Source organism: Plodia interpunctella, chromosome 15 (genome assembly GCF_027563975.2).
Source record: "Plodia interpunctella isolate USDA-ARS_2022_Savannah chromosome 15, ilPloInte3.2, whole genome shotgun sequence".
Lineage (NCBI taxonomy): Eukaryota > Metazoa > Arthropoda > Insecta > Lepidoptera > Pyralidae > Plodia > Plodia interpunctella.
The window spans coordinates 5,856,592-5,883,280 of record NC_071308.1 but is presented as its reverse complement, the minus strand read 5'-3'; the positions used below and the strand labels follow the sequence as shown (position 1 = coordinate 5,883,280).

Below are 26,689 nucleotides of genomic sequence, written 5' to 3'. Positions count from 1 at the left end.
TGGTCAAAATACTTTAGGCTTATTCTTTACTTATGTTGGTCAATTGTTGGTCTTTACATATGTTGGTCAATACCCTTCCGTTCTGAATGTTCCTGTGTCTACCCGACACAGTTTCATCGTCTCAGCGATGCAGTGTTCCCCACGGCACCCTAGCGCTGCAATGCACCGCACCTCGTAGGTTTGTAAACTGCTGAGGACTACGGACTGTGACAACTTCGAGTACGAATTACCTGAGCTTGGAGCCAGCTGTTCCCAACTATCTCAATTGTTTGAACTCTCTAAATTTATTGTTATAACTTTTTAGACTGAATAATTGATGGGAATCGAACTTACAAATAATTTTAGAGGTTAATATAATAATTTCATTTAATAATGAATAGTAACCTAAATAAATATAATTATTTATCCTTTAATAAAATGGCTGTGACATACGGAAAGACGGACTAACGGACATGATGAAAATATAAGGATTTCGTTTATACCATTTGGCTACGGAACCCTAAAATGAAGCGAAGAAGAAGATATACTTTCAAGTAACAAATTAATTTGTCTTTCAATTTATAATATTATAATTTACAAATACTTTTTTATATTCATCTTGTTCGATTTCCGCTCAAAGGCTGTTTTTTATATCATTAAGGACTAGAGTTTAACGATCCGATTTAACGCATTAGTTTAGAAAAACATGCTATTGCTATTGTGTTAGTAGCAAACGCCGATAGTGCAGTGGAGAACGAGAAAGTTTGAGCTTGATTTGATTAATATTTAGAAGTAAGATAGTTTTCTTTTTTGTATGAGCGACTGGTTGGTGGACGTTCGTCTTTCGAATTTTTTGTATATCCTATCGGCCTATCGGACAGCACTAAATAATAATATTTCTAGTATGATAGAAATGTCTAGAGTGTTCTCTCCATTAATAAAAATAGTTTTATTCAAATCAATATAATAAATTTTAACCAATATTTAGATTACAGTGATATTTTATACTATTTTTTGCACAGAATTGTATAGAAGGATGTTGCTCATCTGTATGCATGCAGGTATTGAAAGAGCTGTGTACAGACTGAACTTAATACTATTTTCTACGAATAGCTTCATAGCTATATTTTAAAAAAAAATCTGGAGCCAGTACTTCCAAGCTTTCTTGAAACTTGAAAAAAAAACGGTCCATTACTTTTAATGGACCGTTTTTTTTTTAATAGTATTACTGCACATTTATCCTACCAGAGTTAGCACTGTATGTTAGGTACACAAAAACTTTGCCGCCTTTTGCTATGTCAATTAAAACGATTATTTTAGAGTACTTTCATTATATAAGCATATTCGGATGCCGAAATATTGGGAAAAATCGTTTTCCATAAGACAAAAAAACTTCGAAAACTATGGAATACGCCTCACGCTGTAAAATTTTCGAGCTAGTAAACGGTCGAAAAGAAGCACGGAACACTTCACACGTAAAGACTTATATTCAAATATGGACTTCATACAGGTAAGATCTTCAGTCAAAATCGTTATATATTATTATATATATCGTTATTCAGTCATAGTCGTTATATCAGTTTATGACCACAGTTGACCAAATAATGCAGAACATAACATAAAATAGTGTTATTATTTTCAGGATAATGTACTAAATCTTTCCTTTTTCCTTTAAACTCACACCACGATTGCGTAGAAGGTATTTTTGGTCGTAAATCTGCAACAATATTAAAAGTTAGCGCTTCTTGCCTCCATTGGCAATATTTGTGTACCTTAGTTGTACCAGTAGCGCCATCTGCACTGAGCCTTGCGTAATATAATGCGTATAATAATTGTCAGCCAAAATGTTTGCTGGGATTTTGATTTCTGAACGTTTAAACGTCAATGTAATTTTAATACAGACGTCAATGTCAACAAAGTTTATGTAGGTATGTCAAATTCTTCACTGTATGTATGATTGTCTCACATTTGTTGGCTCATATTGTGCAATTTATTTCACAAATTTCGCGTAATTATTCAACATTTCAGAGTATTTGATGTTACAGTGATACTAACAGATATTGCTCTAAATAAACCAAAAGAAGTTTTATTGTGAAAAACAAAATGCGGCTTGTAGATTCATCAAAACTCTTGCAACTACAAAATAGACCGACGAATATTCGAAATATTTGCATCGTGGCGCACGTGGACCACGGAAAAACTACTTTTGCAGACTCCTTAATATCCAGTAATGGCATCATATCTCAAAGGATGTCTGGAAAGCTGCGGTACATGGACAGTAGGCCTGATGAACAGGAGAGAGGAATCACTATGAAGAGCAGTAGTATAGCCCTATATCATGCTGTAGATCAACAAGAATTCTTGGTAAACCTCATAGATTCCCCTGGACATATTGATTTCTCAAGTGAAGTGTCTACAGCAGTTAGATTGTGTGATGGAGCCATTGTTGTTGTAAGTATCAACATTGTAACAGCTGTTTATTTATGTTTTATTATGATTGTGATACCAACGTACGAAATGTCAAGTATTATCTGGTCCAAAGGATTTCTTTGGCTATCCAACTGGTAAATGTGGCTATAGGAACCTTTGCATCGGACATGAATGTTGCTGCCTTTTTAATTATTGTTTCATTTCAGGAGTGTACTTATATTTGTTGAATAAAACAGTCTATATTTTTCAAACAACTATATTCTTTATATAAAATATTTATAAACATATTTATCAAAAGTAAATGGTAAAATTCCATTTCACAGTTAGAGAGAGTTCTTGCAATTCTTATTTACATATCACTAATAATGTGAATCAAAAACATTTTATAACAATTTATTTTTAAACCACAAAATTTTCATTTCAGGTGGATGTTGTTGAAGGTGTGTGTCCTCAAACAAGACTTGCACTTAAGCAAGCATATTCAGAAAATATCAAAGCTGTACTGGTCCTCAACAAAATTGACAGGCTAATACTGGAAATGCAGCTAACTCCACTAGATGCATATGTCCATCTCACCCAAGTACTTGAGCAAGTAAATGCGGTCATGGGAGAATTATTTACAACTGAAGTGTTTGAGAATGAAGAGAATACTATGGAAAAACAGGTACAAACATACAATTTTCACTATTTATTTAAATCTTTGATAACCTTTAGATTGGTAAGGTTAATAGTTAGTAGAGAGCTAATATTCTACATATAAGTGTCATGTTGATGGCTCAACTCTCATTCACTATATAGGTGTGGTTGGTTTTTATCATCAAAAATAAAAACACACAACATCCATAAACCTTTCATCCATGGACCTCATGTATGAAATGTCAAGATTAGTTTTGATTCTGCCAGTGAATATGTAAGTGCTGATTTAATGTTTATGATTTAAGTAATCATGATTTAAGAAACTTTACTTTTTAATACCTTATTTAAAATATTCAAAGTATAGGCAGATTAAAATATTCTCATTTAAAGTATAGACCAAATGGAGACACTAATTCCTATGTCATTACAATTTTTTAAAAATAATATTACAGCAACAAAAACAACAAATATCTAAAGAAGACACTGACTACTCAGACTGGGCTTCAGCATTAGAAGGGGCAGATGACTCCAACCTCTACTTCTCTCCCGAGCAGGGCAATGTGGTGTTCGCCAGTGCTTTAGATGGATGGGGCTTCACGATTCACACTTTTGCTAGATTGTTCGCACAGAAACTAGGCAAGTACATATTTCTTATTTTATTAAAGATTTTAGTTTATTTTACCTAATGGGAAGCAAAGATAAGTTATGAGATGGTACATGTGCAAGCTCAAAATATTTGATTGTCTCTTATATTATATTATTACTAGCTGCGCCCGGGGCGAAATTTGGGGATAAAAAGTACCCTCTGTGTTATTCCAGGTTATTTTCTACCCGTATACCAAATTTCATAATAATCGGTCTAGTAATAATGTGTGAAGATGTAACAAATAAATAAACTTACTTTCGCATTTATAATATTAGTTGGGATACATACCTGTTACTCATAACGTAAGTTGTAACAATATTCTTGTATAATAAGTAGTTTTAACAGCAACTAGTTAAGTAATTTTAAAACTAATCATATTGTTTTGCCAATTCCAGGTATCAAAGAAGAGTTACTGCGAAAAGTGCTATGGGGTGACTTCTACCTAAATACAAAAGCAAAAAGAGTTATGAAAGGTGCACAAGAAAAAGCAAAAAAACCGCTATTTGTCCAAGTGATACTTGAAAACTTGTGGAATGTGTATGAAACAATTGTCACAAGAAACGAAAAGGAGAAAGTTCCAGTAATGTGCGAGAAACTTGGAATCAAACTCACTGCCCGTGATTTAAGACACACTGACACACGTATCCAACTCCAATCATTGATGATGCAGTGGCTGCCTTTGTCCCTAACAGTCCTAAATATGGTATGTATAAAACTGCCCTCCCCGAAGGAAATATTACCGGAGAAGGTTGAGAAACTTATGTGTTCAGGAATACGAGATTTCGAGTCATATCATCCTGATACTCAAAGACTCAAAAGTGACTTCCTTGCCTGTGATAGTATTGGTGATAGACCTATTATTATTTTTATATCAAAAATGTTCGGTGTAGACAAAAGTATATTGCCTGAAAATAAGCCTAAGGCTTTAACTGATGAAGAGATGGCTCTTAGGAGGGAGAAAGCGAGACAGTTACGTGAAGAAAGAAAACTGAATAACAACGGAGAAGAACCAGTGCCTCTAAAAGAAGAATTGACAAAAGAAGTCATTGAAAATAATACAGAAGACCAAGGAGGAAAAGAGGATGAACCGGCCTTTATAGCATTTGCTAGAGTTTTTAGTGGAAAAATAAGAAAAGGAGATAAAGTGTATGTTCTAGGTCCAAAACACAACCCGTCCCATGTACTTAGCATAAAGGATTATAATATAAATTTAGATAAGAAATTGAAGGATTTGAACAGTGATGAGCATATCACTTGTGCAGAGTAAGTATTATTCTCATATTTCATCAGAGGGAATTAATATTTCAATTTTAGTTGATTATAACGCGAGTTTTAATAAAATTAATCATGCTCATTGTGGTCATGAGATCAATTAATTGAAATGAAGTTTATTTGTCGATATTCGAAATTAGAGAGAATGATTTTAATTTTCAGAATCAAATCATTGTATATACTAATGGGAAGGGATTTAGAAAGTATAGATGAAGCTGTGGCTGGCAACATTGTAGGTAAGTTACATATTAAAATTTTGAATTTACACAGTCATTAAATTAATATACTAGTACTTTGTAACTTCGAAAGTACTATATAATTTAAACATTGACACAACTCAGCCGCTACTCATTCACTCACTAGTTAGGAATCCGAGTACACCTAGTTTTATTACCCGTGCAGGCTAGATGACGCGTGCGTGTTTTTGTTTTAGCGGAGGCGGAGGAGGTGTAAATATTAAATTTCTGAAATGTTGACAAGTTTTTTTGTTATTCCAGGTATAGGCGGTCTAGAAGAGCACGTACTGAAGACAGCAACACTGAGCAGCACTATGGCGTGCCCCGCCTTCAGCGAACTGCAGTACGCCGCCGTGCCCATACTCAGGGTCGCACTAGAACCGCAGAACCCCTCCCAATTGCCGCAGTTGGTCAAAGGTACACCGTTATAAAGATATAAAAAAGCTTATAAGTTTTTGTTTACCTTTCAGGTTTTTTATTTATTTAATGTCACTTTAATTCATTAGAGTAGTATTTATTATTTTGTTTTCATTAAAAAAAAATTAAAACGCTTTTACGAATTTAACATTTGTGACTTCATTTACAATATGTCCAGAAAGTGAAGAAAACGGATTTTTGACGAACTACATTTTTTTTGCCATTGCAATACCAAATATAATGGTCAAGATTGGTTGATAAATACACAGTGTTGCCAGACAAGAGGACACAGCGCCCTCATTTTATTTCTTCACTTTCTGGACAGACTGTGTCATATGATTATTTTTGTTTTTGAATCTTCGAAAAAGTATCTGATTTGACTCGATATAATATTTGACTGCTTTACATTTATTTATGCCCGTAGGGCTAAAGTTGCTGAACCAATCAGACTCGTGCGTGCAAGTGTTGGTGCAGGAGTCGGGCGAGCACGTGCTGGTGACGGCCGGGGAAGTGCATCTGGAGAGGTGCCTTGAAGATTTGAAGTGAGTTTTAAGGGATCCCTTTCTTTCGCATAATTTTTTTATCTTAATTTAATTTAGCGTAACAAGTTTGGCATATAATTTTTTGACATAATAATATTTTGACATACCTTTTCAATAAGCATAATTTTAGTTTAGGCTAATGTATTTTACCATAATTTTGATTTGCTTTAGATTATATGTATAGTGTAGCAGTAGGTTAGGGTGCGGCGGGGTGGACCTCGGGCCACCTATAAGCCGCCAATATGCTTTAGAATATTATGCTTAAAATATGTTATGCTTATGGTAGGTATGCGTAAAAAAAATATGCCTAAAACATTATGCCAAATTAATATTGTGCCTAACTATAATTATGATAAGAAAAAGTATGCCATATGACAATTATGACAAAAAAAATATGCATAAAAATAGGGACCCGAGTTTTAATACAACATATCTTCTTTCTTTATCAAATAAAACTAAATAGTTCCAAGATTCGGTGTTATCGAACAATATTTTTTTCATTTTCGAAAATTAATATCAATTAAAGCACACTAGCGCCACCATCACATGTTAGTAAATTTATTTTTTATTAGCACAAAAACTACTACAATTTATTCTACGCTAGCTATAGCATCTAACCCTATGTCGTTCTCCGCACTTCAAACCATATGAATGCAAAATTTTAAGAAAATTGGTTGAGTAGATGAAGCGTGAAGAGGTAAAACAAGCAAATAAACTACTAGTTGTTCGCCGCGAACTTAGACCTCGCGAACACAATAAATTTTAACAAAATTGTGAATATTTCAAAAACGGCTTAAGCTATTTTGATGCCCCACGAACTTAAAAATTCTATTGGCGGATCCTAAATACCTTTTGAATTTCATCAAAATCGGACCAACGTTTCGAAAGTTATCGCGTTACCATACATACATATAAAAAATGTATTTTTGCCTCATGTTGAATTGTAGACCTCGCTCGCTTCGCTCTCTCGGTCAATTAGTGAGAATAACAACAACACAACTAATATTTACCCAGAATTAATTTAATTTTAATCATCTATGCTCTATTTCATAATTCAAATATACCTATATTTTTCTTCCAGAAATCACTATGCCAAGATTCCAATCACTGTTTCCGAGCCAATAGTTCCATTTAGAGAAACCATAGTAGAACCTCCTAAACTCGACATGGCCAATGAAGAAATAGCTCTCCAACAAACGGACAAAAGAAATAAGGAAGAGGACCCAGTCGTTACTATCTACACAAATAACAAACAAAGCAGAATAAAAATTAGGGCCAAACCTTTACCTAACGAAATAACAGCATTGCTAGAAAAATCTACAGATTTACTTAAAGCCATATCGCAACACATAAAGTATCTACACAGTTTGTCTAAAAACGAAAATATCGAATCGAAACTTGAAGGACTATACATAAACGGGACGAAACAAAAACTGTCTGACCGTATGTTAAAATTAATAGAAACTTTTAAAGAGGAACTTCAGAATATTTGCACCAAATTAGGTCCAGAATGGAATGGCTTTGTCAATCAAATTTGGTCTGTAGGCCCTAGGAATTGTGGTGCAAATGTGCTTTTGAATCAGACAGATTATACCACGAAGTTTTTAGATCACGAGAAAGAGATAGTTGAAGATCATAGGTTTGAATATGAGGGTAGTTTCGTGAATGGTTTCCAAATGGCCACTTTGGCAGGGCCGTTGTGTGAGGAACCAATGATGGGGGTCGCTTTTTGTGTGGAGGAATGGACTTTAGATAAATGTGTTGGGGAGGATGTGTCGCATACGTTTGGACCACTGTCAGGTTAGTTGCTAGTTAAATACTACTTGAATCGGAAAAACTTAATTATGACACTAGTAGTTGGAGGTTGTGGAGCCAATTCGCCGCCAAGAGCGCTTGTGTTATGAAAGGTCCAAGAAGAATATTTGTCAAGATATAACAAAAAAAAAAAAAACAATTCACATTTTAACTTAATTTGGATTTCTCAAAACACCTCTACATTACTACTAATCATACATTCTTATGATGACATCGGCAAGAATTGAATTGTTCCATAAAGTTTGATCACCAACAAAAAGTGTAACATTCAGGCTGAATCGGCTGAAATTATGATCGGCTGAATGTGTATTCTAACATAATATTGCATACTTTTATTTTTTTCATATCAGTCCTGTCCTCTATTCTCTAGGTCAAATAATGTCAGCGGTCAAGGAAGGCTGCAGACGCGCGTTCCAAGTTCAGCCGCAACGAGTGATGGCTGCCATGTACTCGTGCGACGTTGCGGTGGACCAGAAGGTTTTAGGTAAGTACTTTGTTCTTTATTTAACCCATATGGGTAAAAAAGCGATAAACATAATTATGGTGATAGAAATACATTGAGCAAGTGGATGTGTAGACAGATGATGTGGGACAGTGCTAGTGAAATAAAGCCTTACTGCGCTGTTAGCCATGTGGACCTTGTGTACATCTGTGAGAGAAATCGGTACTAAATATACGGTATTTGTTTATGTCTCTCCTCCGCACGTAACTGTATATCACAGCCGCTTATTGATGTTCCACCATAATCGCTATCTATTACTTATTGTCATAATGTTTAGTAACAGTTGTGCTTAGGCATCGGTACTACAGTATGCGTTCTTTCTTTGATATTAGTTACCTATAGAAAATAGACTTATGAATATTTTATACGTTTTATGAAAATGTTTTTACTTACATTTTATTGGAGTTGCATCACGTATAATCTCAAGTCAGTCCGGTGTTCAGCAGTTGTGTTTATCATCCGCATCTTACACCGCAAGCATTGGGTAAGTAATTATTTTCTAATTGTATAAATTATGATATAGACAATTTTTGTGTTCGATTGAATTCAAAAGATGGCGCTACTGGTATAACAATAGGCCTGTAATATTTTTTTTTTTTCAAAATTAACCTTCCGTAACAACATCGCTCCTGGTGGTGAATTCACTCGCGTTAGCCCCCCATTGAGAAATAAAAAACCAAAATTATGAAAATCATCAAATTTATTTTTTGTTAATTACAAATATTGTAATTTCCGCTACTATTTACACCGTTAAACCTAAGTATAAATATGGTTTACTTAAATAAATACTGAATTAATTAATAACTAAATCTTAACCAGCTATAAATGCATCGAAAATTACACAAACATCCACTGAATCTTATCACATTGATTTGTGTACATTCTAATAATAAAATTCTTTTTTTTTTTCATGATTGAAACAATCTCCTTTCCTTGGTGGGGATATCGTTTGTAATAAAGGTATTCATGAAAATTATACAACTTAATCTATATGGTTACGACTATCTGGCAGATTAAAATAGTTATTTGATATGTTAGAAAGCGCCTACTAACGATACCATTTTCTAAATTTTATTCTCATAATTTATACACTTCACATCAAATGTCCAGAACAATTTTCTTTAATTAGAAATGAGACACTCATAGTTACTTATAAAAAAATATCGAGCGTGCGCTCGGTTTCTAGACTGATAGAAAGCTGTAATGTGAGTTCGTTTACGACCAAAGAGATTTTTATTAAAGAGATTTTCATTTATTGACTAAAAAATTTTGTCTGGATTGAATAACATGTTATTAATGAATAAAAATAAATTCATTGTCTCGGGCTCATATTCGCTCAATTAATGCATAGTTTAAGTAGGTAACGGTTTTTCGATAGGCATTACCTTGGGAACAATTGTTCTGCTTTGCTCAATATTTATATCATTTGTCAACTATGAAATATAATTGTTCGAAACTTGCTTTAAATTTGATTTGAGCCTTCCTGGATGGTAAATTGGCAAATAACTTCAGGCAGATTTATCTAGCAGTTAGCCACTAATAAAATCAGGCAATTTAGTCATAATAAAATCTCGTGAGTAGACGCTTTGAATTTTCTGCAATTGTAGCTATATTGCAGCTTACAGCTTAAAGTAATTTACCGAGTATTAGAAACAGTAAGTACTTTCGTCAAACTAAATACGAGTTTAGATTGGGAAGGATTAGTATTCAAGTTATTATTCAACTATTCGGATGTGTAGATTAAGCGAAGCGTTTCCGATTCTTAAGCTAAGTACTCATTTAATGCACAGGAGAACGTTTTTTTTATTATTTTCCCTCTATATGTTAACCTATCTGTCTGTATGTGTAAATGAAAATATACTATCATCACGCTTATATGGGCGACAGATAAAAAATGTTTGGGGGCGTCTACAATTTTTCATCTTGCTTCAGAGACCGACTATAATAAAATAATATTTGGGTAATATTAACATACGGAATTGAGTGAGTACCTACTTAAATTTAATCTAGCTTAATCTCCACAACTCAGCGTTGAATTCAAGCAGGCGGATTCCGATTACAATAAAGCCTTATTGAACCCAACAGTCCTTACCGCATCCCCACATCGAAAGCGTGGTTGTATGAACGTAGTCATTCAAGTCAGTACATTTCATTCTAAACCATTTCCCCACTAGGCAAAATTGACGCACTACATATATCTCTATCTCACTCATGCAATAATGTGAAGCACAATGCTGTTTCACTTGAATGTACGTGAGTAAGACACAATTTGATGCCCATCAATGTTAGTCAACACAGCTTTAAGCCACCTTTCCACTAGGCTACATAGAATTGTAATAAATGTAATATGTCGCCGTTAAATCCAATTTACACGAGAGAAACGCACTACGCTGTTTAACTTAAGAAGTATGTATGAATAAGATGTATGTATAATAAATAGCGCGTTAATATTGCCTAATGTGTATGAGACCTTACATTAAATCCAGCGCTTTCGAATCTGATGGGCCTTAGTCTATCTATATCCAATGTAATGACCTCGCTAATTCTTTAACTTTGTACCAAGGGAACGGGGGGTTTTGTGATAATGATCGCCTCATGCGGGCGATTCTGGATCTCCTGTTGTAGTAGGAGGATTCTGGGTACTTGTGGTATCGGTTGTAGACTGGCTTCTCTGGGTACGCCTGTGGCTGAGAATAGTCCACTTTGTAGGCGCTGGTCGAGCTCTGGACTGTGGTGAATTTGTTTGGGTTGAAACCTGAAAGTCAACAGATTGGAGTTATTTTGTGTGGTTATATATAATAGTAACATTTGATATATTTGTTCACATGAAAAAGTCTATTCACCTGATTGATATCACCTAGGTGAGTCTGAGGTGAAATCAAAAATCCACCGATCCGAAGTAGAATAAACTATTCACTACACGTCGCTATCTCGAGACCATATAAGCTAAACAATCTAGTTTTCTAAGCACAATATAGATGGCGCTCAGGCCCACGTTTCGACCGACTTCATTGTATATTTTTCACAAATTGTTTCTACAGTGGCACATTTATCTATTATTTCTTGTTCCTAAACTATAAGTTAAATTAAATTTATATTTACCTGAGTTGTATGGAGTTGTCGGTCTCACACAGACCATCCCGTACACCCTGATACCTGGCACCGACGCGTAGGTAGGCTGGTCGTGAGACATTGGTCCTTCTAAAACGGATGATAATGCAATATTAACAAGCTATTTATTTCACAAATCGGATGATTTATACAGCATATAAGAAAGGTTTATGTCCAGCAGTCCAAATACTAATTATATAAAGTAGATCTGCAGACATCGCAAATATTATTAGTATTATGACTAGGTGCCATTTTCGACGTCATTGGTCGTTTCTTACTAGCGTTTTATTACATCAAACGATTGATGATATCATTACAGCTTCTTTCCGTTCGCTGCTGAACATATCACTATTTGTAGGCAATCTTCCCTGTCCTGTGCTTTTCTCATCTATGCCTTGCGACTTTGGTTATATTGATTTACTAAACATGCTGTTTTATCTTCAACAAATATTTACCAAGTATGTGGTTCTCCGGACACCGGCAGATGACCAGGTAGTGGGACTTGCCGGTGCGGATGTTCTGAAGGGCTAACAAAGACCAGTCTCTTGGTGCTCGGCACTCGCGCATCTCTGATACTGCTTCGCATGTCTTCACTAGCGTCACTGCCTTTGATGCATACTGGAATAAATTAAATTTATTTATTATTATTTTTGTTTGGAATGACAGTGAAATTATTTGTGTGGTTGATGTGAATGCGACGAACCCACGAAGATCGATAGCACTGCACGAATATGATTAACTAGCTGCTGACTAAATTTCCCACTGCTAGGCAAGGCCTATTAAAAAAATCAAAATTCCATTAAAAATTAGCCCAGCGGTTAGCTGTAAAAGTGTGACAGACAGAAAGACGGACTTTCGCTTTAATAATATTGGTATTTAAATATAGATGTTTTAGACATAACTTAGCATCACTTATGAACCGAAAAATTAGTTAAGGGCTATTAGAACACTATCGTTAATAAACTGAAGATCCGTCTTATCCACCTATGTGCTTTTAATTTTTTGTATTTTCTGTTGTTTTCTTAATGCAATAAAGATTGAGAGTATTGGATACTTATTTTAAAAAAAACGATCCTATATTACACCGTTGTACCATGAAGAGCAGACGATATACTTTATTTGTAAAACTAATTGAAGAAAAACCTCATCACATACAGTTACGACACGAATAGTCTCGATAGCAATCGCAATCCCGTCATAATTTAATTAGTAGTAATGTATAAAATTGTTCTTAGACTTTTCGGAATCTGTTTATACTTCGGATCTTGGGATTCTCCGGCGACCTTTGTTGTTTGAGGAAATTCCGCAATTATTAGCAAAGATTAGATAGCTTTAATATTTATTAAAGCGAATTTTACTGCATTTTATTGAAGGATTCTAAAAATCCTGTAATTTTCTCAGATTACGAAATCCAGCTGGAAGATTCCAAAATTACGGAGATCTAAAATCTTGAGATATGGCAACCCTACTTGTGCCTAGATTTGCGGAATGTTAGTTTCTACTACAAACTTTATCGATTCTTTAATAATATGCTACAAACATTCACACACGTTCGTTATAATATTATATTGGTACTGCATACCAACATGTCTTCTTTTTCTTCTTGTTAGCCTATTAATAATTAAATACGTAGAACGCTATAAATCACCCACTTTCAGTATTTATTAATTCCGAGATAATGCCTTTATCATACCAGCAATCATAGTAATATAATTACCATTAAAAACTCATTTTTTGCTTTTCTTGAGAGTTATTCGTATCATATCATAGACATTACAACATTTACTTACAATATTAAATCTTTCCACTGAGACTAATAATACTATCGAACAGTGAAAGGAGTTTAATAACTGTTATAGCTGTTTGTGCGGCATGAATTTCAGTATAATAATACCTCTCTGAACATGTGTAAAGTTTGTATAGTTAGTGAAGTTTGTTGCGCCGCTTCTTCACCTGCGCTTTGAAAGGCAGTTTGAAAGGCAGACTTAGTAAACTTTTGACGTCATCACATCAGTGATACATATCATCATCCTAGGTTGAATATATTATGAATTTTTGAATATATATTTTAAGTAGCTTTTGCCCGCGGCTTCGCCCGCGTGAATTTCATCATAGTGAAATCTCGGTCATTCTTTAACAATAATGATGAAGAGTATGTTTACTAATTTTCAGCTTTTTATTTTGAAATTTGTATTATAATACAATCTGTTAAAACAAAGGGTTAATTTTCTGAAAAATTTGAAACTCGTATTCATTAATTTGTTGTATACACAACAAAATCCAAATTTTCAAGTCACTAACTTCAACGGTGTAGATATTAATATTAAAGTTTTTCACCCCTTTCACCCCCTTCGGGGTAGAATTTTCAAAAATCCTGTCTTAGTGCTCACCTATACTCCCCAGGGAAACATGCCAAACTTCATGCCAAATTTCAGCTTCCTATGCCCAGTAGTACGTTGTACGTTGTCTGTCAGTCAGTCAGTCACTCAGTAACGGAAGAGTTTTATGTATATGATTTGAAATCCAATGTTACCAACCTTCTTCTTAGAATCTGTAGTGAGTCGAGTAGTATGCAAATCGTCGGCATTGAGACTTGCAGAGCAAGGGTCGCGGTACCGCTCCGGACACGCGCACAGAGGCTGCGTGTAGTTCAGACGCACGTACACTGCATTGCATACCTGGAAAATTTTAAAGTTCTTTGATAGAGGACAGAAAATCAATTGAACCATGCATTGGCCGTTATATTTGACCATTTTGTCAATAGTGAAATACTTTATTTTAACATTTTACTATACAGTTTAAATTTGTCCCGGAAATTTAGGAAATGATTTTAATTGGAGCTACAGTGGAATTATGTTTTTTAAATGAACGTCACTTTCTGCTAGTTTAACGGCTCGTCAGATTGCCTCAGATGTTAAAAGAATAATGAATATGTGTGTACGCCATAGTGCACATGCGTTTAACCCTTCTCCCCCGCAAAAATTGAAAGATTTGAATAGAAAATAATGTCAATTCCCAATCCCCGGTTATTCATTTTTCTTTTTATTGATCTATCTCCCTGGCAAAAGACCTCCTGGCCGCCCTCGACGAAAGTGGTTTGATGACATAAAGGATAGGACGGACTTATATACAACCAACTGAAAATAGCGGCCCAAAGCCGCGAGGGTTTCCGTATGCTGACCTCCAAAATTCAATTCGAAGATGGCACTTATGATAATGATGATGATCTATGATAGCAACGAATAAGTTATTTTCGCATGTACGTATGTTATTGATAATGCAGATCTGACACAAGAAAAATATATCGAATATGATTTAACATTTGGCTGCACGCAATACATTGTGCAATACTAAATCGTGCCACACCACAGGAACTGAAGAAAATCAGTCACGCATTTTGTCTAAAAATTATCTAACTGACCTAACTGTAAGTCGTATCGCATTTACCACAATAAGTTTTGGTACAGACTCGATAACCCCAAATGCACTCGGACTGAATAGATTTGATACGCATTCTTATTGTTCTTTTTACAAGTTTTTATATGGATTTGTTTTAATACGCCGTGCATGAAAACCTAAGAAAATCTATGTATATTCGAAAGCACTGCACTGATTCTCTTGAGGAAGAAGAATGGGAATCCTTCAGGCACCTTAGCTGCGGAATGAAAGTTAATAGAATGGCCTTTAACTGTTTTCTCATTATTATTTACGAAAAATCACTTCACCATCTGTCACGTAATCATTTTCTGTTCGAAAGTTTCATAAACTGGCAAGACTTCAAATGTCAACATCGATTAGAACTATTTTCTCCTTATTCTTTTGAAACTTACTTCGTTTTCTGCAGAACTTAAGACTCCTAGATAAAGGGCATGCATAGTTCTTCTTCATCAGTCTTCAAATTTTCTAAATTAAACTAACTAAAATGTTTAAAACTAACATATAAATTACAAAAAAATGATAAATAGTGATAAATGTTTACCTGTTGAATGGCACATTCGGGAAGCAAATAGATATGTTGGTTGTGTGGATAGTAGTGGTACTTCGTCGGTTTCGCCAAAACTGATGTGGATCCCGCGGGTAAAGGCACAGTCTGAAATTAAAAATAGATAAAATTTATTTCCGATCTTGTTAATTTTCATTACAGAGCAAAGGTAATCTCACGAGTCATTTCAAATGTATAACACCAATAGAGTTTCAGTCTTGTGTTTCATTATCATGATCATATAAATTTAAGGCATGTATCCTATGATCATCGAATGTATCAATGTGTTTTGGTTTTGTCCAAACTGTAACTGAATCATCAGATATTTTTTCAAATGCCGGAGTTCGCCAGCTAGTTATTTGTGTTTTCCAGCGGTTGGGTTCGAAGCTGTTTTGATATGTCAAAAAAGAATCGTTCGTGCGCGATGATTCCTACTCGATACAATACGTCACGGTCATGCACCTAACGATTTTATCGATTACGTCGTCACGTCGCAAGATCAGGTTAATAAACCTGTTAAACGATTATTATCTTTTGCATGTTTTTTTGCTCATGCTGATCGAGTTTGAAAAATCTGAGATGTAATCGGGACTTTGTTAAACTTAACAATATCTTGTAAATCTAATTAACGCATTTACAGCTAAAAGTAGTACATAATAAAACCAAGACATATCATACGAACTATTTGTAATTCTGAAACCGTTACAGGTCCAACCTTTACTTTGTTATCGATTACAATGTGCACCTGCTGTGAGATTTCATTTCGATAATTATCAGTCCCTCGCGGATCGTCCCTCTCATCTGTTCCAGTAACCTGTATATTGACATTTGAAATTATTGCACAAAGGCGTTTTTGTGTCTATTTGCTTCTCTTATACTAGTACTCTTGCACAAAAAACTAATAGGATTACTTTAGCCGATTTAAAATTCTTAACAAGATAACTGTGTTCATTATGTTTCTACATTACATTTTTTACAACTTAGTTCAACTTTTCAATTTATTTGTAAATAGAGGCTTGATTCAATTAATAATCATTGTATCCTCTTTGTTTATGACATTTTCTTTTTATTTGAAACTCGAGCACGTTTTCAATTACAAAATAACCTTTTTAAAAATAATTCAAGTACACACAACATTTTATTTATTTCGTAAAATTTCAAATTCGAACCGGCTCGACCCTCACGATGCTGATCGTCAATGTAGCTTTTCTTCAAGTTTGAAACTCAACTAGTTTAAGATTTTTGTTTTTATATGTTAACGCCACGCCAACTTTCACTCTTTTCTATGAAATCACCAATCGCTCTGATTACTTCTTGTGTTTTTTTAATCGATTGTCTTTGAATTAATTGTTAGTTCAAATTAGAATTTTGTGTTCCAACCTGTTGTTTAGCTTTCACTTGTCTTTTGCATTAAATCTTTATCAATAATTACACAATTTATCACATGTTTCGATTTAATCTCACCATTAACAAGCACAGCACTTGTCGTAAACCACGATTTAGTCGCAACATCGTTGTTATTTTATCGATGGAAGAGTTACTGCTCTTTTGGAGCGTCAGTACCGTACTGATTCCGCCTTCGATAACAGGCCACGACGATACAGATGACTTAAGAGAGGGCATGCCTGGATCCTCCGCCACATTTTTTAACCAAAAGACACCGGACGTCACGTCCAAGTTGAATGATCGAATTATTGGAATTATTGGTTTTGGTAATCTTGTCATTATACTTTCCTTCATGAAGGAAAACTATTTAAATTGGTTGCTCATGTTCCTCAAGATCTTTATTTGGGATAATCGATGGTTTTGGCCTACCTTTCTCAATGGATGTGACTTGTAATGTAAGTATAGCTTTCTCATTTCTTTGTTTACTGCTCCATAAAAAATGAGTACCATCAGATCAATTGATTACTTTCCTAGTGGAAATTGCTGCAAAAATTGTTCGTCGCGGCGTCATTCGCACATAAGCAGTAAGTAGTTTATAGCAAAACGTTTACGCTGTGGAGCCGAATAGATGAATATTCATTGAATCGCATGAGAATGCTTGGTGGTTTGTTTGTTGACGACCGAGTGCACTCGGAAGAAGCAATGATTCGTAATTTATTGTCAATATCCTCACGTGCTGCGAGAGAAAATTAATTGATGCTATATTAGTATGTTACAGTAGATAAGTTTATGTCATCGCAAGTGCGTGCGATTTTAATACAAGATTAATTTACTATACATATTTTCTCAAAACCTGATGAATAGTAAAGTTTGTAGAGGTGTAAGATTCCTAAAACATTTTATTTTCCTGACCTACTTTATAAAATAGTCGGAGCTGAGCATACTTAGGCAATCATAATATTATATAATTTTATTCCAATTGCCTATTTAGTTATGTCACGTCCACGTCTATTCCGAATAAGGGGCATAGTAACAGGTTTAACCCTTTTAACTAGTATTTTGCGACGACCTTTTCACTTAACATTTCGCGGGCATGTTTGAGATATCGTGTTTCAAGCGTGGCACAATTTTCTTAGATACACGCCAAGATATAAGAGACCTCTGGGCCAATGTCAGGGTTCACACGATCTGGTTACCGTAAGAGGGGTGTGATTCTCTAACACAATCGATGTAATCTTCGATGCCCCCGATCTAATCTTTTTGACAGTCTTGCCAATAGTGATTTATATGAATTCATCGTAGTTTTTAAACGAATCACGATCACAATTCATTATTTCAGCCAGAATGCGTTGATTTTTAAGCGGACTCTGAGATTCTGAGAGTATGCAACTGAAAACATATCTCATGTGAGATTATTTTATCCACAAGAAATCCTATCTAAGATAGAAAAGATAAATTTTCCCAATGATTGGTTGTAAATGGCCTCTCAGCTTCTTCCTGTAATATTATTTAATAGTTCTCCGGCAAACTTCTTACGGTACTAATAATATTGCGTACATATAATGAGACTAAATAACAAATTCCAATTTGTGAGACTCGAAATATATTTCTTGAAAAAGGTTTACTACTAGTCTGAAACTAAAGTCGACTTTGTCGTAATTACACGCAGGTGACCTGTATTTTTCATTAATAAAAATAAAACGTAAAGCGTTCAAATATAATGTAATCCATTGTCCACCATCCGTGCCATCTTGATTCTATAGCATATGATTATTTGCACTGCGCCTACGCCTCACAACTTTTTTGCATTCTTGTATAATTATTTCCGGCAATTATCTTACATCACGATTTCTTTATTTTCAAATACTCGTAATTTTTCTTTATTTGTGGCTTCTGTGGTTATATTGTGGCGTGCAGCCGTAGCTGATATATAGAGCATAGAATATAGAACCGCTCCATATCCTCACGCGGATGTCGTATGAGGCGACTAAAGGTCACATAGCCTAGGCAGCTGATTAACAAGATAGCATTTCCAAGGAGTGTTGAGGTCTGGCAGGCGGTTGTAAAATTACATCCGAATTTTTAAAAATTTAAGTAAGGTTATTTTTTACGCTAAAACCGGGCATCGGCAGAATTAATATTCAGAGATTTAAAACTAAAGTACCAAGTGTGTAAGTATGGTGCCTGAGCTAGGATGTGAAACATTCTGTGTTTTAGGCCTTAAAAACCTAACTAAAAAATAAAACTAAAACAATTACAAATTAAAAAGTATTCTACTTATCTGTAAGCTAACTTGAATTATTTGAAAACTGTAATTTGCTGTAATTCCTCTGTTTGGTTACAAGACATATTTAGGAGGACTTCTTGGACTGTTTGGTTTTACAATACGATGAAGAGTAAAAACCACAGATATAAAAACAAGTTTTTTATTTAGTCTGTTATCTGTGTCTGTTATATAGGAGTGGGCCAAGAGATAAGTAGAATCTTGAGGAAAAGGTATTGGTATAGGTGTGTTATGTGTTGTGAAATATTTTCGTAACTAACAATCAAATATCAAGTGTTTATTGTAAGTATTTAACTTCTTCCGGTGAAGAAAAACATTGTGACATGATCTCTAGATGTATGCGACTCCTTACTTTTAAATGGTGGTGGTAGACGTAAAAGCCATGTCAGATGCCTTTAGGCGATTTTAATAAAATCTGACACCAGTGTTAGCAATAGCATACTCGATATGAATGAAATATTTAACTAAAGTATCAAGTGTTTGTCAGAGTTCGATGACCGCGCCCAACCTCAACATGCCATGTGTTCAGTGTTGTCTCACCTACGTAACTATGTAATTACTTCCGACGTATCCTTACTGAATGCTCTTGTCAAGTGCTCAGAAAGCATCTATTGCATCTACATCACTAAGCATTTGAGGGTTAACGACTTGTTAAGACATTGGCTGTGTGAAAATTGTATTGACATTGTAGGGTGGTAGACGAATTTCCTAGTTCACAAAGTGTTTCCTGTATCTTCTTTGGGTAAACAACAAAAACTTATGGAAGTAATAAATAATATGAAATTAAGTGCGCATTTCGGCCGTTGTCCATTAAATTATAATAATATAATAGTCATAAAATTGTCCGTAATGTCAATTTGGTTTATGAACTCGCATAATCATCTCTAAAAAAGCATTTTTCGAAGCGTTTACTTGTTTCACTTGTTCCTTCTGTCTTGTTATCAAATTTAGCAAGTAAAACCTATTTTCAAACCTTGACGGTGCTTATTGAAAATAAGTATGTGTTGTAGCATTAAATTCACCTATTATTGTTATGCCTGCCCAATTCGGAAATACTGGGCTTCTCTACATGTCCAAAATAATAAGCCACATTTTAAATTCTACTAACATAGTTTTAAGTCTTCTACTAACAAAAAAATGGACTAGTATTGTATTAGTGTACAGTCTGAAATAAACAATTTCATTTCATTTATAGCCCTAGACAAAAACATTGGCTGAATATAATAATTAACCGTTCCTATTCGTCAATAAAAGGAATTGACGAAATACGGTTTTGAAGTGGTTAGCTAATTCTATGACGCTGCGTAAATATCAATAAAATTGCACACGGAAGGCAGAGAATAATATTTCAAACTTATATGTCTAAATTTTAATTGCCAATTAAATTTAATGTAACAAAACTAGAATACTTCACAGTGTAAATTCACAGTGCACATTGTATTATGCTGTGTTCACACCGAGCCATCGAACGTTATACTTATCTCTTTTCGTTATTCGAATTTACGGGATGCTAAAAAGAGATAGAAAACCGTTGGTTTGCTGGCTCGATGTAGACATGCAGTTGAAGGAAAGTATTCTTAGCATAGAGGTATTGCATGCTGTAAATCAGTTTCTATCGGAGACGAATCTCTAGTGCGAGTACAAGGTACATTTTAGCGTGGGCTGTCTGCAAAGACTTGACATGTTGTCAGTTTTATATACATACCTACAACAATATCACGTCTCTATCCCTTACAGGTTAGACAGAGCCAAGAGATATGAAACTCGAGAGCCGCGTTTAGGGGTATGGCGTGCATATTGGTGGTATTGTGTGAAAAAAATCCCCAGTTTAAATAGCCCAGTTTTATGTATCAGCAAATAAAAGCTTCAAAATATATGACGCTTATAATTAAGGTTTTAAGGAACAAATTCCCACGTTTTTTCACCCGATGTTTAAGAGAATAATGAAGTAATGAGAAACTGCATGAAATATTGAGCATTTTAACGCAACGAAAAATATAAGGAAGTGTATAAAACTGTCACGTGACGGGAACAGCTTGTAAAAATGTTTATCAATACAAACTGCAAATTACGAATTAAGATGGTAACATTATATTTAAGTTTGTAAGTAGGTATAAATTATTGAGAAAAAATAAAAAAATTGTCGCCGTGACTGCGCCGAATGAGTCAAATTCTTGTGAACAAACAGAAAAACACAGGTATTTAACCCTAGAGAACATGGCGGAGTCCGTTTTTAAGCAATGATTCCTGGAAGTCCGGACTACGTTAGGATAGAATAAGTTTATTTATAATATTTATTTATGACACAGGCTTTTATAGTAGTCAGAAATATCTTGTTACATCGAACGCGTGAAAACAAATCATGTTAAAAACCGTTGAGGAGTTCCCTCACTGAGAGAACTCAACAAGAATTTAATTTATTACAGTTAACATTATTAAATGTAGCATTTTGTTTTTTTGTTATTAAATTGAATGTACCAGTGAGTCAAAATAGAGCAAAAACTATCTCGTGCTCTCACATTGCCGTTGAAATATCTGATGGCGAAAAAACTTGTTTTCAAACGCTTTATAGTAAATCTGATAAACGTCGCTAAAACCGTAAGAATGCAGCTTACAGTGGATCAGCTTAAAATAAGAAAGCCTGTAGAAAAACTATGTAATCCGCGTCAAAATATTAATATTGATTTTAAAAAGAGCTGTTTTCTTTTCGAGTGTGTTAATTACTAACACTGGTGTCAAATATTATAAGCCGAATGGCATGACTTTTGAGACTACCTAACCGCCTAGTGGCAAGTAATCACATACACATTAATGAACTTAAACTGGCAACCAGTGTGCCAGTTTCCTCACGATATTTTCCTTCACCGGAAGCTAGTGATCTATGAAAACTACTATACATGAGTCAGATAGGTATACAAACTCATGTGGTTCGAACCTAGGACCTTTCGTTAAGTCTTAAACTAGTGAGCCATCGCCGCTTCAAAAATAAAGACAAATAATTGTTTTATTGCTGTCGACAAAACCTTATTCCCAAGTAACATAACTTTAATCCACGTTAATCTATACTTACAGTTTGACAGCCCATGACATTTATTCCACAATAAATTAAAAATAGAATGAGAGAAATGAAGACGTAATCGAGCATCTGACTGTAATCCTATTACAATTGAATTAATTGAATTCCGTGGAATCGCGTGCCATACACATTACACATTTTCATAAATTATGTGGTGTTTATTGCTTTTGTCTTATTGCCTTTAACGCCCGGTATCGACTATAAATTATGGATAATATAACAGCTCACACGTAAAATCTTTTTTACAAATTTGAATTTGCCCGAACAAACATTGTGACATCCAAACAATAATGTATGTTATGGATGGCCCAATGTTTGTTCGGATAAAATGTTTCAACTAAAATTTAAAAAATGGAAGCAATATTGGGCCTTTGGTTAAGACCTGTGAACCGAAAGGTCCAATGTTCGATATTATTATGTTTCTCCTCTTTTGGAAATAACGGCACTAAGTCCGGTCCTTTGCTTCGGAGGCTTGCGTGGTATTATTATTATTATTATAGCATGAATAGTCCACCACATATTTCAGATGAAGGATAACATCCTTAGAAAATCTGTATTATACTTAAATGATTGTTTATCAACTAGGTATTGTCGCTCTGGCCACGTGGTTTACCTCTCGGTGTATTCCACATACTTAAAGAGAATGATCACTAGCCAATTCATGATGAATACGACTATGAAAACATATGCATTCACCCAAATATACTTGTCCTTATCATATTTGTAATAAGTATACTCGCTCTCTCTATCATATTTGTAATAAGTATACTCGCGTTGTCTACATTTGAAAGTTTATAATTGTATAGACCGCATAATTAATTGCAAAGGTATATAAATGCGCTAAGTTGCTTTAGAATGTTAACATTCGTGTTCAACAACGGTATTAATGAATCAATAAAAGAAACAGGTATTAAACGTCACAGTTACTACAATTTGAAAAGGAAAAATATCATATCTTGTAAACTTATATATAATTAGCTGAACTAACTAAATACTTATTGCTATATAAATAAGTAGTACCTTTGCAAGTTATATATTTACACTGCTATATTGTGTATATACCAATCCCAACTAATATTATAAAGGCGAAAATAAGTTTGTTATCTCTTCAAACTTGATGTCCTTCACCAACCTTCTTGAAATTTCTCATACATACAGTTAAGAGTACGGAGAAGGACATAAGCTACTTTTCATCCGGGGATAAACATTTCCCGTGTGAAGTACACGCGGGCGCAACTAGTAGCTAACAGCCAGGCTAAAGCTGGTAAATCCCGCTAATATTAGGTCTTTATAGACGGTTTTTAAGTTTATACGCCTTCACGCTCAACGGTTGGGCCTAAACTTGATATAGAGGTAGCTGATTCCTTGGATTAACTCATAAGGTACTTTACTGTAAAATCTGGTATGCTCACTTTTGAAAATTTTAAAATTTCCATGATAGATTTGCATTTTTTATTTTAACTTATTAGTGGAATCGTGGGATTAGTGTGATTAATCTTACTTCAAAAACTATAATTCAATAGTATTCTTTAATTAGTTTTTATAGTGCATCAAAAAGTAGTGTTCAAATCGTTGATCTAATTAACAGAAGCATGCAACGAAATGAACATGCAATATTATTCTCTCTCGGTGTTGTGTGAAATAGTAAATATTCTAAATGAGTACTGTTTAAGTATAAGTAGCTTAGCTTTGGTTGTTATTATTGTTTATGTCTCAATAAGATAATTATATGTTAACTTTGCTATTTTCCTTTTTTTATTTCTTAAGGCAGAGGGGCGTTTAATGTTTCTTGACATAATATTACTTTAAATAAAAATAAAGAATTAATAAACTTTAATTGATTTAAATAAATAAATATAAATATATTGGGACAAATCACACTGATTGAGATAGCCCCAAAGTAATTTCGAGACTTGTGTTATGGGATACTAACTCAACTATACTATATTTTATAACAAATAGATAAAACTCCAAGACCCGGGTCAATCAGAAAAAGATCATTTTCCATCATGACTCGACCGGGGATCAAACCCGGAATTTCTCGGTTCAGTGGCAAGAACTTTACCACCACGAAGGAATTTTGAGATAAATGAGAAATTCGCGCGGACTATATTATCTAAAATTATTAATGTAAATACTTAGAAATAAACTTTTTAATTTTAAATTCAAATGGAATTGATCCCGTTATATCGTAGAGGTGACAGGGTACTGGAGAAGACTCGATTGACGAGTAATCTTGTTTTATTTGCTGTAATTATTATCCCGAGACTGCATTTGCCACTAATAACATACTAAATGTTATCAAACAACTGAAATTCATTTCAAATTCGCTGCTATTACCGCCGCATAGAGATCCATATAGGGTAACTTAACGCAGTTGACTATACATGAGTTCAGTTAATAACTCGTTTAAAAAAATATTTTATTCCGTCCATTTAGAAATTGCTGTATTATCAAACAGACAACAAATTATCTTTCGAAAAAAAATCACGTTTGAAGATCGTATAAACTGGCAATACTTTTTCTTTCATACCAACAGGCAAGTGAGAATTTTTATTGCTTAGTTTCAAATAACAATCCGCAATTAAATGGAAATTATTTAAAATTGCGAAGTGTGAACTAAACGCTACAATTACTTCACAAATCGTGTCATTAGTCAATTAAAATAAGTGACGTCTCTCGGTAGCATTACGGTGAAAAAAGAGAAAGGTGTATAAGAAGAATGCTATTATTTAATTTGTATGTTACATCACTGACTATATTGATGCTGAAAATGTGTTATTTAATTACATAGAAAGCTTTAGATATTATGGTGTTAAAAATAGATTCCAGCTTTTATCAAGATATTCGCAGTTTTATCTTTTGTATGTTCGAGCTACAAAAAATCTGTCATGCAAAACTTACATCAGCGTAAAGATTTTCTTTATATGTCATCGACTTACCTGTAACAAATAAAAATAAATCATAAAATCAACAATATTTTTTGTAATGTAATATTTATATACTTATTATATATTCTTCTTTAATATTATAATATGTAGAGGTAGATGAAAACACATACTCCTGGTCCTGGCAAAAGGGCCCAATCGAAGAAGTGCTGGCTTGATGTCGTCAATGACGGTCTGACAGCTAAAGATGCCGAAGATCTTGCGAAGTGGAGGATAAAAATAGAAAAGGGGACCCTGGGCTTCCACGATTTATGACTGTGAATGGAACCAGGAATATGCTCGGAAGAGAGATAGAGAGAGACAGGTAACCTAAAAACGTAAACGAACCGCGAATAGTCGTGATGGGTCATGTGCAATGAACCACAGAGTATAAATATTGTAAATGAAGTTTTCCGTGACTGAACCGAGGTACGTCCTTTCGTACTTTCATGCATGTGCCGCATCGCTAGGCCTAAGGGCTATAATTCACTATCTCAGCATGTAGGCCCATTAGTTTCTTGTCGAAACAACTGGTTGAGGCATAGATACGTTTTAGGTACAATTTACAGAACTGCTAGAGTTTTTACTCAAAAGATTTAAAAACACTTATTTTATTACATTTTGACGTTCTTTTCAACGTTCTTAGTACATTTATTGAGACACTTTATTCGATTCTGACATCCCAGATGTCATGACTGCTTCACTCGCAATAGTCGAATCCATTGATTGGTTTACGCCCAGTAATTTCCCAATCTAGGTCGCAATCCTAAGGTCATTAATTTAAAATAATTCGTTCCGGTTGTATTAATCCGCCAATCCACAATGGGCCCGCGTTGAAGAGTTTTTCAAAGCTCTGCTGATAATAAATATGTGTTTCGGTCAAGGTTTGTTCAAAGCCTTACTCTAAAGCTCGTATTCACTTCAGATCTGGTTTCAGATTACCATATACAGTACATGGCACCTGAGGAATTCGCTGTGGCATCACCCTAGTTTCCAATTACGAGTACATACATGATAAATAGACCTTTACCCTCTTATCTTCAAACTACACTAATATATTTATCAGTGTAGTGTATCAGTGTATTATATATTTATAAAAGGACAAATCACAGATTGAGCTAGCCCCAAAGTAAGTTCGAGACTTGTGTTATGGGATACTAACTCAACGATACTATATTTTATAACAAATACATATATAGATAAACATCCAAGACCCGGGCCAATCAGAAAAAGATCATTTTCCATCATGAACCGACCGGGGATCGACCCGGGACCTCTCCGAGGTCACTGCACCATCGAGGTCGTCAATGGATATAATGTAATTGTTGAAGAAAACGAAACTAATTATTTTTTTTTACATAATATATTCGCCAGCTGCTTCGATTTTTTAAGCGCATTATTACGTCGGCTGTTATTTATGTAATGCATTTCACTTAGTATGAAATTAC

The 26,689-nt window shown here is 34.4% G+C and overlaps 2 protein-coding genes across 2 annotated transcripts in view; one reads left to right on the top strand and one right to left on the bottom strand.

Annotated features, from left to right (window-relative positions):
• The first annotated feature begins 1,917 nt into the window (after positions 1 to 1,917).
• Positions 1,918 to 26,689, top strand: part of LOC128676057 (uncharacterized protein) — a 118,183-nt gene continuing 93,411 nt past the window's right edge. The window contains exons 1-9 of the mRNA XM_053755991.1: positions 1,918 to 2,430; positions 2,834 to 3,073; positions 3,498 to 3,681; positions 4,087 to 4,954; positions 5,126 to 5,199; positions 5,461 to 5,616; positions 6,041 to 6,158; positions 7,240 to 7,958; positions 8,344 to 8,457. Coding sequence (XP_053611966.1) covers positions 2,083 to 2,430; positions 2,834 to 3,073; positions 3,498 to 3,681; positions 4,087 to 4,954; positions 5,126 to 5,199; positions 5,461 to 5,616; positions 6,041 to 6,158; positions 7,240 to 7,958; positions 8,344 to 8,457 — 2,821 coding nt within the window. The 5' untranslated portion in view covers positions 1,918 to 2,082. The remainder of the gene's footprint in view (positions 2,431 to 2,833; positions 3,074 to 3,497; positions 3,682 to 4,086; positions 4,955 to 5,125; positions 5,200 to 5,460; positions 5,617 to 6,040; positions 6,159 to 7,239; positions 7,959 to 8,343; positions 8,458 to 26,689) is intronic.
• The window catches only part of dsx-c73A (doublesex cognate 73A), a 58,705-nt gene continuing 41,621 nt past the window's right edge, over positions 9,606 to 26,689 (bottom strand). Inside the window, exons 2-6 of the mRNA XM_053755992.2 lie at positions 15,566 to 15,676; positions 14,124 to 14,264; positions 12,042 to 12,204; positions 11,578 to 11,676; positions 9,606 to 11,230 (exon numbers count right to left, since the gene is read on the bottom strand). Coding sequence (XP_053611967.1) covers positions 10,992 to 11,230; positions 11,578 to 11,676; positions 12,042 to 12,204; positions 14,124 to 14,264; positions 15,566 to 15,676 — 753 coding nt within the window. The 3' untranslated portion in view covers positions 9,606 to 10,991. The remainder of the gene's footprint in view (positions 11,231 to 11,577; positions 11,677 to 12,041; positions 12,205 to 14,123; positions 14,265 to 15,565; positions 15,677 to 26,689) is intronic.